General features: G+C 39.5%; 1 protein-coding gene across 2 annotated transcripts in view; it reads left to right on the top strand.

The window, feature by feature from the left end:
- The window catches only part of ESR1 (estrogen receptor 1), a 177,211-nt gene extending 165,395 nt beyond the window's left edge, over positions 1–11,816 (top strand). For both annotated transcript variants that reach the window (XM_075748406.1, XM_075748407.1), the window contains exons 7-9: positions 533–666; positions 6,639–6,822; positions 8,243–11,816. In XM_075748406.1, the coding sequence (XP_075604521.1) occupies positions 533–666; positions 6,639–6,822; positions 8,243–8,474 (550 nt within the window). In that variant the 3' untranslated portion in view covers positions 8,475–11,816. The remainder of the gene's footprint in view (positions 1–532; positions 667–6,638; positions 6,823–8,242) is intronic.
- The last annotated feature ends 1,180 nt before the right edge of the window (positions 11,817–12,996 follow it).

The following is a 12,996-nucleotide window of genomic DNA, read 5'->3' as shown; positions in this document are numbered from 1 at the left end:
TCATTCTTTAAGGAGTCATTATGCTGATGATACAAGAAAAATGGGAGAAGTGTGTTGGAACATTACAGATTGCAAGACGTACAGGTACAAAACATTAGGGAGAGAGAAATGCAGACTTGGGACTTATTTCAGTTACAGGGAATTAAAAAAAAAAGAGGAAACAAAGTAACACAAACAGAACACATACACACACGCACAAAAATGAAATAAAATTGTAGTTTTAAACAAATCTTTTGCTCAATGTGAAGATTTGGTTGAGTCAGTTTCATATATTTCACCACAATAATGCCTTGGTGGTGAGTTTATGAAATTGACATTTTTAGGATTTAATTATTTATTCAGTTGGTGTAGGATACAGAGAACTATGCCTTTGTAATCACCCATACACCAAATGAGCATAGAGTAGGAAGTCACGTACTAGCTAGTGAACTGATGAAATCAGTTTGGAGGGGAATGATCCAGGGGGATGAAAAGCTCACGCTGCCACCAGGTTAAAGCTGTGAATGTCTCCCCCTTGATGGTATTCACACAGGAATCAAGGGAAATGTGTAGAGGGCATGGTGGAAATCTTTGACATGCTGCTGGCTACCGCTACTCGGTTTCGCATGATGAACCTTCAAGGAGAGGAATTTGTGTGCCTTAAGTCCATCATCCTGCTCAATTCTGGTAAGTGGTGTGCTTTGCTGTCACTTGGGTAATTGCGGTTGCTTCTGCATGTGGTTGAATGCTGCTTATTGTCGCTAATGACGTTTTCATTTTGAGACAGCAGCAATCGAAAGGGGGCTGTCGACATAAATGCAGGCAGAGCCACCAGGCAGGGATGGAAGCGGGCAAACCTGTTCACTGGTGTAGATGGGACGCAGCAAATTAATGCAATTGAGTAGTTGATGTACTGCGTACAGCTGATGTGAAGGGCGATCAGGGCAGTGTTAGGAGCTAGGTGCTGGCAGGTCTTGATGCTCCAATTACAAGACACTGGAGAAGCTGGAGCCACACTTAGGGCATCCAAAGGCAATATTTAGTTGTAAATCTACACCTTCCTTTTCTGGCGATGGCAAAATAAAGGGACATAGTGGCAAAAATGTGGCTCAGTTTATCGTGGGTTAGTTTATATTAAAAAACAGGCATCTAAAACTCACGTCATCATCTTCCACTTCCTTTATATTTGATGAAATAAGTATTTTTGGGCTGTAAAACTCTTTCTGAAGTACATTTCAAAAAAGGTGACTAGATAACGAGTGTGGGTATAGATTTAAATACGTAAGGTTAGCTGACTTGAATTCTGCATGAGGTGATTGAAATAAGCAAATTCAAGTTGACACGTGTGACAGAAAATTTCTGTTGCACACCAGAGGATCCTTTTCTGTTTGCAATGGGAAAAAACTCCAGACAATTTATTTTTAAATGCAGAAATGAGGCCCACAGTGTTCTTTTGGAAGTGATAGAGGTCTAAAATAATAATTATAAGGTAGGCACTAAAGTAAAAATTTTAGACTTAATTCTCTGCTGAGTTGTTACCTAATGACTAAAGATGCCAGAGTTTCCTGACGCTGAGGATTTACCCACTTGTTCTCCTCTTTTCCTGTTGTGTTTGAACACGTAGATGATATCAACCTCTAGACAAAACACTTGTGGAGGGCTGCATGTTCTTTTTATCCGATGGTCTAACATCATTTGCCCAAGTTGCATGAAATGCAAATTCAGGTAATTCCCACCAAAGGCTAACTCTAAACACAGCAGACTTGACTTGATTGATCCGGCACTTCTTCCTTTATGGAAACTTGGATCTAGTCTACTAAAAGAAAAAGTGCAAGCAAAATTATATATTTATACAATCAAATATAAAATATTTTATTTATATTCTATGAGATATTAATGTAATTCAGGTTTTGTTGTGATTGCCACCAATTACCAAAAAGTGACATCTGCAGCAAGCACCTGGCATATTAGGAATGAAAGGCTATTGTTTTTATCTTGGATGCCATGGTGTGACAATTGTAACTACTGTTTGACATTTTATTTCCCTTTTATTGTCCTGATAATTATAACAGAATATTTCCTAGAGTTAAATGTTCTTCCTGAAAAGTGATGCTCCTCCAGACTTTTAGCTAATATGTTCAAATGTAATTACCCTCTTAAATAAATCTAGAATGTGCAATTGATTTATAGAAATATTGCATTAGAATTAGGAAAAGAAAATAGAATTGGAAGTTTGACTAAAACACATTAGATGTTCATGTCTTGAACATGAAGACTTCAAGCCATACTGTTGAGAGTTTTTGTGCCACTGCTGTATTTAGTATTTATCCAGAAAACTAAATTTGTTATTTAGAAGAAGCTCTGTTAGACATCACCAGCTATCCTTCGAAAGCACATCTCATTTTGTTAATGGGATTTTTTTGTTTCAAGATTCCTCTAAGGAAAAATTGTAAAAAGAAAAAAAAAAAAAAGCAACTGATGTCAGTGACAATCAGAGGCAAATTTCCTTCTGCGCATAAAAGAGATGGGACCACTGAGTGAGGCTAGGAGATATTAGATTTTTATTCCTTCAAGGTTCTTATTCAGCAGGTTCAAATCAGCGGTGGTCTGTGTGGTAGAAGGTCAGAGTTGATCTGATGACCTGATAAGTGATCTGATTTTGGGTGTGGGTTTTTTTTTTTACATTAAATGAAAGTTTATACCTGCTCAGAAGTTTGGCGTTTTTACAAGAGCCTTGACAGTGATAGATCAGAGGGCACGGTTTGGATTGAGCTGTTACAGATTCATGATGAAAGCAATTTATACTGTTATGCAGAGCGTCATACTCTGGCTTGCATACTGCACTTACTGCAGTATATCTGAGTACACTGTAAACTGAGTGTGTATGTATATATGGACACAGAATGTATGTCTGTATTGCTTGTAATTGCCTTTATGCATAAAGTTTTTGCATTCCTATAACAACTAATTTTATTACTGTCTGAGGAGTTAACTGCTAGGCAATGGGAGTGTGGACACGAGTTTCTGATTGTCAGGTCCTTTAGATGCCCAAATTAGGAGGCTAGACTGCATTACAGAGATAGCTGAGTAGCATAATTCAGGGTATGTGTAATAGCTGTGTAAGTGCTGTTTGGCATAGACACTCTAAAATGTCTTCTGGAGATGCTTTTCTTCACAGAATATAGTCAGCCTCCTTTAGGTAAAGTCTTGGACACACATGAAATATTACGAGCTCTGAAGCACGCGGCGTACGTGATGTATGAGGAGAGGCTGAGAGAGCTGGCTTTGTTCATTCTGGAAAAGGGAAGGCTAAGGGAGGGTCTAACTGCAGTCCTCCAGTAGCTGATGAACAGGTTATGGAGAAGCAAGAGCCAGACTCCTCTGATGCCAGAGGAAAGGACGACCTGCAGTGGAGACAAACCACAGCAAGGGAGATCTTGGTTAGAAGAACAGAATAAAAAGTCTTGCCAGTGAGAGAGGTTAAGCACTGAAACAGGTTGGCCAGAAAGATCTCCATCCTCGGAGATACTCAAAATTCAGCTGGACAAAGCTCTGGGCAGCTTGACCTAACCCTCAAGTTACTGCTATTTGACCAGGACGTTGAACTAGATGACCTCCAAGCCTCTCTTAATGTGATTTTTTTTTTTTCTATGATTGCACATACACACATCTTCTACTAAAGAAACAGCAGATAAACACACAATGAGGTTTTGGCCCTTATGCTATCTGTATTACACATGCATATGACTAAACCAGCTGATCTCAAAAGTATTCAAACAAGTGGAGTAATTAAGCAAATTGCACTAATTATGCTACATTTCATACTTAAAAGCAGTCTCCATTTGCATTCTAAAGCTTTGTGTGGATTTAATTCACTGAGTGTACGCAAACATTTCTTTATTAAATCCTTGGACATCTGTTAGTCTCTTCTCACGAGGCAGTGCTGTTTATTGCTTTTGTTGGACATTTATTTTCTCTTTTTTTTGGCATCTTTCAAGGCTGTTTAACATCTTTACACTCCTTTTCTATGTGGTCTTGGGCAAAATGCAAGTGATTTTTTTTTTTTTGTTTCACTCAGTGCAAGTGGAAAAGATGGAAGGTTTTGTTTATAAGGCAAAATATACATTAACCCTACTTTCAGATTTTTCCTGAGATATCAAGGTGACAGCATGTCTATAACCACAAGGACAGCATTGTCTCTAGCTAAATAACAAACCAGAAGGTGCCCCTCTAAAGCTGCAGCAATAAATCTTTCCGCTAAAAAGCAAATTTGTATTTTCAAAAAACACATTCAGCTCAATAATAAAGGGCTGTTTCTTAACACTGGAAAATAAGTGTTAGAAACATGAAAGAGCAACATGATGCCAGATGTTTTACTTTTGAGTGTATCTGAAAAAAGGAGTGGTGCTATGTGGCAAAGCAACAGGCTTTTATTCTGGAGACAAAGATGTAGGTCATGTCTGCTTTAGCAGCTGATTTACCCAAGTAGTTAGCTGGTTAGACCACAGAGATGGAAAGATTTAGCTGATTTTATGCATCCTGTAGACTTCCTGATACATCGTTCTATGTGATTGATTGTTATTCTTTTCTCCTGATCTTTTCAGTTCCTGTTAAATTGTGCTTTTTATTTATTTCTTTGTTTTGGGGGCTGGATGATTACATGAGTGCATGGTACAGAGCTGAATTTGCTCTTCGCTCAGCCTGGTTTGCTACAGATACAGAGCAATGGGGCTCGGTGGAAGGAGAAGAGCCTTGGGTTTTGTGTTGTGAGCCTGAACTCTAAATGTCAAGATGTTTTAAACTGGGGTTTATTGTGACAAAAAAGATGTAGAGGGCATTCTCCTCTACAGTAATATGCAAAAATATGTCACTATACAAAATGGCACATATAAAATTATACAACTATATGCCAAGAGCTGGCATGGTAGCACTGCAGTCCCTCCCCGAGGGTTTGTGCATAGCTTTGTGTTATGGGCACGGACCGGTAGGCTTTACTTATTTGCAGGGTGGTGCTTTGTCTGTTCTCACTCCTATTATGTTTTACGATACTGACCTACAGATAGAGCTGGAAAACAACCTGGTAGCTATTCAATTTAGGCTTGCTTTCAGCTTCAGAGCTTGGCAAGACCTTTGAGACTGTTAAATTTCACTTTGTTAAGGCAATTTTCTGCACTCTTGTTCCAAAATTTTGCTCGTGTGTATGAGTGTGATGGATAGCTAGCATTTCTTTTGGGGAAATTTCTGGTCATTAGCCTGGGGCAGGAGCAATCACCAGCGGGGCAGAAAGAAAAACCAAACGTCATTTTTCTTGGCAGTTATTGACTGGCAATTGCCTAAAGTCTCTATATTTTTTGGGGGAGTGCTTTTTTTGATTTATACTTTTTAATAGCTTCTGGACTAGACCTAGATGAGAAACAGTTCCTCCTAACAGATATTTTTCTTTTGCTGGTTTCAAAGTTATGAAACTAAGGGGTATTGCTACAAGGGTACAATAGCATCCTTTTGCTGAAGTAGGCCGCTCTGGAGTCATTCTGGGTTTATAAGACTAATGTTTCCTTCTGATGGACTGTGTTTTGTCAGTAATATTTAAGAATCTTGCCCCTACAGGTACCTGCTAAGCTATACAACCTGGTATATAAAGTCAGTGGGCATATGTGAGGGTGGTTAAGAGCCATTCAGCTGAGGAAGGCCCTGGGAGCTGTTTCTTTTTGGTGAATTCATTTCGGTAAAAATAATAATAATAATAATAGTAATAATAAGCTTTCTGAGAAAAGAGGCCATTGTATTAACTATCTATATAAAATTTGAAGTAATACTCATTACTAAAACTAAGAGCTCTGACGGTTTTCAGAAGTTGTGCTGTGTTTGAATTATCCTTCTTTTTTTTTAAAGCAGTCTCTCTCACTCGCCCTCTCTCTCAGAGACACTCACACTGACATTCGCAAACAGAAATTTATATTTCTTTTTAGTACAGAAGACCCAAAGTGATAAAACCTACTTGCAGGTTACGGTAGTTCTAAGTGTCAGGTCCGTGAAGTACCGAGATGATATGAGGAGGTGAGGTATGCCAAGAAGATGGTAAAAACCCCTCAGTTTCCCTGACTGCTCAGATGCACGGCAAAATATTATGGGTTCTGTTGGATTACGCACACAAGCCCTGATTTTCTTTACATGTTTTGTGGTAACATATTATCCCATTCTAGATTGACTAGCAAATCACCAAAAATCAAACATTAAACAGCAGAGAAAGCAAAAACTGCCGAAGGCCTGGGCTGGTCAGTAAGTATTGCAAAGCTCTCAAGGGGCAACAGCATCTCCTCAAGGTTTCGGAGCCGAGTGACTGAGAGAAGTGTGCAGCCCATGGCTAGGTCTAGCTGCAGGCTGCAGGTGTCACCTGCCACCTGGTCCACACCTTGGATGGACCCGTGTGGGGAAGAGGCCTCATCTTCCTCCTCCTACTTTGCCCACAATGATCAAATCCAAGCTCCAGGGTCATTCAAAGTGGTGACCTGGCTGGCAAACAGGAGGGCTTGCACACACTCAGCTCCCATGGTTTAACACAGCCAAAGAGGCCAGCCACAAGGCGTAACTTGGGCAAGTCTGACTCCATCAAAGTAATTTTTCTCTGCGGTTTGTTTTCCTTCTCCTTCCTGCTCCAGGTGTGTACACTTTTCTTTCCAGCACCTTGAAATCTCTGGAAGAGAGAGACTATATTCACCGCGTACTGGACAAAATCACAGACACTCTGATACACTTAATGGCTAAGTCGGGTCTTTCTCTGCAGCAGCAACACAGACGGCTGGCTCAGCTCCTCCTCATCCTCTCCCACATCAGACACATGAGGTGAGAGCAAGCATGCAGCCAGCCCTCCTGCACTAGTCCTGTGCAAGGGAGGTTTCACAAATGCACACGAACAATTTTCCTTCACAGCTGGGAGTGCAAACTGTGTGTAGAGCTGTTATAAAAAAAAAAAAAAAAATGATATATGTCTGCTTTCCATAACGATGTGTGGAACTTGTGTGCAAAAGAGCACACTGGATTATGGTGTGAAAGGAATAAAAGTTTTCCTTATTTGTTTCTTCTAGTTTTCTTTTCCTTTGCTTCGTGTATTGATAGTGCTGTAAGAGGTACCTACTTTTGATGTTATGTGCATCTTGTATTCTATTTGAAAAGTACTAAGTAGAATACTAACGTAGCAGTAGCCTAGTTCTGAAAACCTTACTATCCTATAAGATAAGATTTTAATGAAACTGTCACTTTTATGTAGCCACTTGTCACAAGTGGCTTGATTGCAAATCACTTTAGAAATGAGATTAGGATCATTTTGTGTATTTTATGGTTGAGGATAAATGCAGATCTACTGAATCCCAATCTAGAGGACTATGCCCTTTGCTAATTAGAGGTCAGATGTCTGAGGCACTTCCTTAGTTGTCGCAGCAATGATTCTCCCACATGTAATTACCTCTTAGGGTAGCTGCTCAGTGGCTGGAGTGTTAACAACATAACAAGACTATACGAAGATACATCCTAGATTTTATTTTTATGTAGGGACAAGAGATGTTGTTACACAGATTTTAATTTTCAATATTTCAGTAAATAAAATTAAAATTAGAGTAAGCACCACGTCATAGCTACTAAAGCTGAAATATGCAGATTTTACCTCCTGGGCAGATATACAGGTCCTCAGGAAAAAGTCAAGGAGTGCCTGCATGTGGTTTTTTACTTGTGTCTTTTGGTTGAGTTTCTTTGTCTTCATGTTAATAATCTTTTTTTTTTGTTTTTCCTTAAGAAGAATTTGTACAATTAAGGAAGTTCCACATGCACAGTGAAGTTAATTATTGTTTCCGTAGTTTTGTGAATGGATACCGTTACAAGTGAGCATTTGCTAACAAATTGGCTGAGGTTATTTTCTAGGAAAAAAAAATCTGATATTGTAGGTTTTATTATGGGAAAGCCAAGATTCATCCCATCCACTTAGTCACAGTGCCTAAATTAGGAGTCCACGTGCTCTAGGCTACCTTTCAGGCAAAGGAGAGCAGAAGAGCCACCTTCAGAAGGCAACTTGCCTGTGGGTGGTCTGAAATGTTCTTTGAAGGTGCCGCCTTCTGCTAACTGTAGCAGGAGCATACAGCAACTGCACTGTTAAGTTAGTTGTTTTGTACAAGGTGGAATTTATATGAACCTAACAAATATTATTAGCTAATAGCTTTTTCCCCCTCCTGGCATATTCGGAAAGTAACTGTTGTTTCGTTACAACCCACAGCAACAAAGGAATGGAGCACCTGTACAATATGAAGTGTAAAAACGTAGTTCCACTCTATGATCTCTTGCTGGAGATGCTGGACGCTCATCGACTGCACACCCCAGCAGCCAGGAGTGCTGCACCGATGGAAGAGGAGAACCGGAGCCAGCTAACAACTGCACCAGCTTCATCTCATTCCTTGCAGTCTTTTTATATAAACGGCAAAGAGGAGAATATGCAGAATCCAATATAAAAAAAGATCAACATTTATAATGGTATGACAATCCCAGCAGCGTCCTACCTAGCTCATGCTTCGTTTTGTCTATAGTGCCACCTATGTAAACACTCCAATGACAACAGTCACCTGCATTTTCTGTTTTAGTGTTTGTCAAGCGCTTGCCTAAATCAATTGCTTATTCTAAATGGAAGACATTTCATTGCTATGGGCAGCCAGCAAGGATTATCAGGCTAACTCAACTTAAAATGTACAGCGTTTTTATTTAATTTTGCATGTACATTGGGTAGAGTCCTAATCTAAACCGAACATTCATTTTACTATAAATTAATAGGCTGTACCACTCATGCATATTGGTATTTTCAGAAGTGGTAGCTTTTGTTGAGATCCATCCCAAATTCTGAGCTTGCTTAATCCTTTACTTGCTTGAAACTTTGCAGCAGTTTGGTAGAGATTCTGGATGATTTTTTTTGGAGGGGTAAATTGAAAGTTGATTTGCATCTTAGTGTGCCATAGTGAAACTGCACTGCTAGTGACTGCCTTGGTAGTTTAGGTAGATTCCTGCCTCTCTTCTTCCTACAGTAGAAAGGAACCCCTGTCTGAGAATAATACTGTTTTACCTTGCTGGCTTACATCAGCAGACAACTCCCTCTCAAGATCATACTGACCAAACTTTTACATCCCCTTACCATATCTTCTAGCTGAACTGCATTGCGTGTGCCTTGTCTTGTCTGATCCTACAAAGCTAAATCGTTCTGTGTGTAAATGAAGGGCAACATGGCAAACAGGGATAACAAAGATAATTACTCTTAAATCAGATCAGATGATTATGAAAATCATCAGGTCTTAACTAACCTTCACACACATATATGATCCAGCACCATTTTTTAAAAAAATCCTCCCCCATCCTTTGCTTTGTTGTGCTACAAACCAAGGGGTGAGGATGCCAGTGCAAGGCTGGCACAGCAGGGTGGGATGGTCCCATCCCGCTCAGTCGAGCGTGGCTCAGCCGTGCATGGGAGCGCTCGCATCACAGCCAGAGCAGTAGGCTTTGCGTTGCCTTGGCTTTCTTGGGCTCTCCTTGGGGCATGCTCAGAAACTGCTGTGAAGAGCCAGCTCACCTGTGACAGCAGAACCGGGCAATGAGCCTCAGACATGGTAAAGACTCTGGGACTGCATGTCCAGGAAGATAAATCTGGCTTTCTCCATGCATGTGTGTAACTGTTTTACATACAGATTAGTCAGATTCTTCAGACCAACTGTAAATATACAAAAGGTCCACTGATAACGAGTTGTGAAGGAGAGAGACTGAAGAAATCTATACTAAGTGCTATTCAGAGTAGGAGTCGGTGCTGCTGTTTAACTGCCTCTATGCTAGAAAATTGTCAGAGAACGCTGCTGGCTACTGGAATGCGATTATTACATATGACAGGGATATTTTATTAGTCTAATGATACTTTGCCTGTGCTATCTGCACTTTGGGTTTACAGGTGCAGTTTGGGAGTTAGCACAGACCAGGGACTATTCCAATAGCTGGTTGGAAGCGACCACCCTGCCAGTAAGGACATTTCCTAGCACGGGTGTAGACTGCTGCACAGCAGCTGGCCACCGTGCTAGAGAGGGGTTCAGGGATGCTTCTTTTACCGCTATAGTTGAAACCTTTATGTTAGGTTATGTTGATTGGAATATCCTGTAGTTACGAAATATAGGAAATAGTGCAACTAATGCCGTACAGGAGTGCCTATGTCTAATTACACTCCCTGTTACACAAGCAGAGTCTGTGTGCAGTGAGATTGAGTTACACAGCAAGTGTGAAGGCAGCAAGGCATAGGACAAGTTTGTGCTCCAAGTCAAGTATTTGCTTCTTTAGTAAATGTACATAATGATGTCTATAACAGTTTCATGTACATATGTGAGGATACGCGCAGTTTAAATGTCTAAAGCTAGATGTTACCTATGTTTGAGAAGATTCCTCAAAAACTGTGCAAGCCTAAACATGTGAAGCAGTCACTGTAAGTTAATGGGCCTTTTATTGATACATATTATAGTGTCATGTGTTTCTGAATGTACTGAAGGATTTGTCTTTTTGTGTATTCAGTAAGAGTGTGTGTGTGCATGTGTGTGCGTGTGCAAATTTGCTACCTAAGGGCTTTTGGAGGGCTCCTAAATGCCTTGAAAGAAAATGCACATTTTGTTTTGTTTAGTAGCTGGTTTTCGAATGTGTTTTAGAAAAATCACGAATGCCCTGAAATGAGAGCAGGCTAAGATCTGAAAGGAGCACAGGTATCCCTGTAGTTACACTTATGTGCTTACACCATCATTCATTCACTTGTAGCCCAGTGTGCATTAGAGTTGCTCTTTAACTACTGTACGTGCAACTTGTGTTCTCTATGACAGAACACACGGATCAAGCTCATAAGCTGCAAAGCAAATTGGTTGAAATGAATGCTTCCCTTCTTACGTCCCAAAACAGTTCATTACTGTTCATTACATCGATTCAGGTGTAAATTTGACCTAGAGGAAAAAAGAGTAGTTCATGGAGAGCAATTCAACACGAAGGGTCAGATTCTGATGGTACTTACATAGGGCAAGTACCACTACACTCTAGAGGTTTTCCTGGTGAAGCTGGATGAGTGTGATTTGAAGTGGTATGCGGCAGGCAGACTGGTGTCATAAAGTGTCTTGGAACATAAAGAATAATTAGTCAGCTCACAATCTTGATTATGAATGCTTTCCTAGGCTCAGTCCTTGCAAGGAAGTAATTTAGATTCAGCCAATCCTCCCATGTTTGTGGTGACAACAGTGAAAGGCGCCCAAGAAAGAAAAACACTGATTCCCAGTAACACATTCATTTACCTTGGGGCAGTTTCAGGATCTGTGTCAGTAACTTGTTCAGGAGATTTTAATTGAAGAAGCACCTTAAAGAATATAGTAACCTTCCCCTAGTTATCTAGAAAGATGATTGTCCACATATCAGACAGCTGAATGTAGCTATTCAATTGAATAAACAAAGTCTATGATACAAAAATGGCAACTTTTTCATATGTAATTCTGAACTATTCTCTCGTGTATGCAAACAGTTGTGCCTCACGTTTGGTAACTGTTATTTCACAGGATGCTATTTTATGTGTGTGTGTATATATATACATATATACTTTATATTTGCAGCTGACAAACCAGTACTACCTGAATACCTGGTGCTGGATATTAAATAAAAATATATAGCATGTAAAAAAAAAAAAAATTTGAAAGAAAACTGTTCAAGGCAGCTAATTATGCTTTTACCAAACCATTCATAGTGATGTCTCTGGACAGCTAATGAAAGAATTATTTTATAATGTTTATATGTGGATTTTTTTTTTTAAAAAAAGTAATCAAAAAACCAAAAAAACCCCTAGAAACGTAGGCAATGTAATACCAGCACAAGTCAAACAGAAACTTGCTTTGCTTGAGAATATGGTTGTTACTGAATTATTACAAAAAGCTTGGGAGGCAGGAGAGGGCATAGGGTGATGTGTAGCACTTAGTGATGTCTGAGTTTCCAACAATATGTGAAAGCTACTCTGGTTTGTAGTGGTTCGAGCCATGTCTCGATGTTGCAGAATTTGTCTCAGGTAAAATTCCCAGTTGGGGCAGTAGGATTTGTGCTGGGGTAAAATAATTTAATGAGAGTTTCTTGGTGTGTGTGTGTGTGGTAAATTTACTGTTATGCTTCAGTGACATCTGTTGATGATTTTTCTCATTCTGTACACTGAGAGGTTTAATAATTTTAAAAATATAATTGAAGAAAGATTCTGAACTGAGCTCCCAAGGATATTGCAAGGACTGTCATCAGGTGACTGGACTTTAAATTGAAAAAAAGGAAAAAGAAAGAAAACCCAAACCACCCCCTTCATCCAAGCCAGGGTTTGTATTGGAGCCTCCATCCATTCTAATCGATGCTGACTGATTCCTTAAGAGTTGTGCCAAATGTTTAAAATGAAACGAACTACCAGCAAAAAAATCTGCCTCACTAGGGCCTTAGTCTTATCACAGGCTTTGGCAGGAACACAGTAAGCCTCTCTTGTGTATATAATATCCTGCTTTAAAATTAGAATGCAGCCCAGCCTAAAGCTGGTGGGATTTTGTATATAAAGTATTGTCAGCTGAACTTACGTGAAGTGCATTTCTAACTTTGAATAAAGAGATGGCTATTTTCAATGCTATCTACAATCGTAATATAGCTTTACAGATAGAAATTCAACACATGTAAAAGAAGGGTCATGTTAACAACGGTATCCTAATATAAACTGGTCTTTGCTGTCACCTGCAACTATAGCATAATCCCAAATTGATCGGAGAATTTTAAATTAATATTTCCCTAATATTAATGTCCTACCCTTTCTACTCGTGATTGCCTTTCAGCTTTCAAATGTAGATAGCCTTATATCCTGAAAGTTGTTTTCAAAGTGATTGTTGCCCATAAGGGTATTCGGTTTTGCACTGTGTTAAAAAAACAGAAATCTAAAAAAAATAAATCTTTTGTATTCAAATGTGCCTA

Source organism: Balearica regulorum, chromosome 3 (assembly GCF_011004875.1).
Source record: "Balearica regulorum gibbericeps isolate bBalReg1 chromosome 3, bBalReg1.pri, whole genome shotgun sequence".
Lineage (NCBI taxonomy): Eukaryota > Metazoa > Chordata > Aves > Gruiformes > Gruidae > Balearica > Balearica regulorum.
Note: the sequence above shows the minus strand (reverse complement) of the source record. Positions and strands in the feature narration are given on the sequence as shown.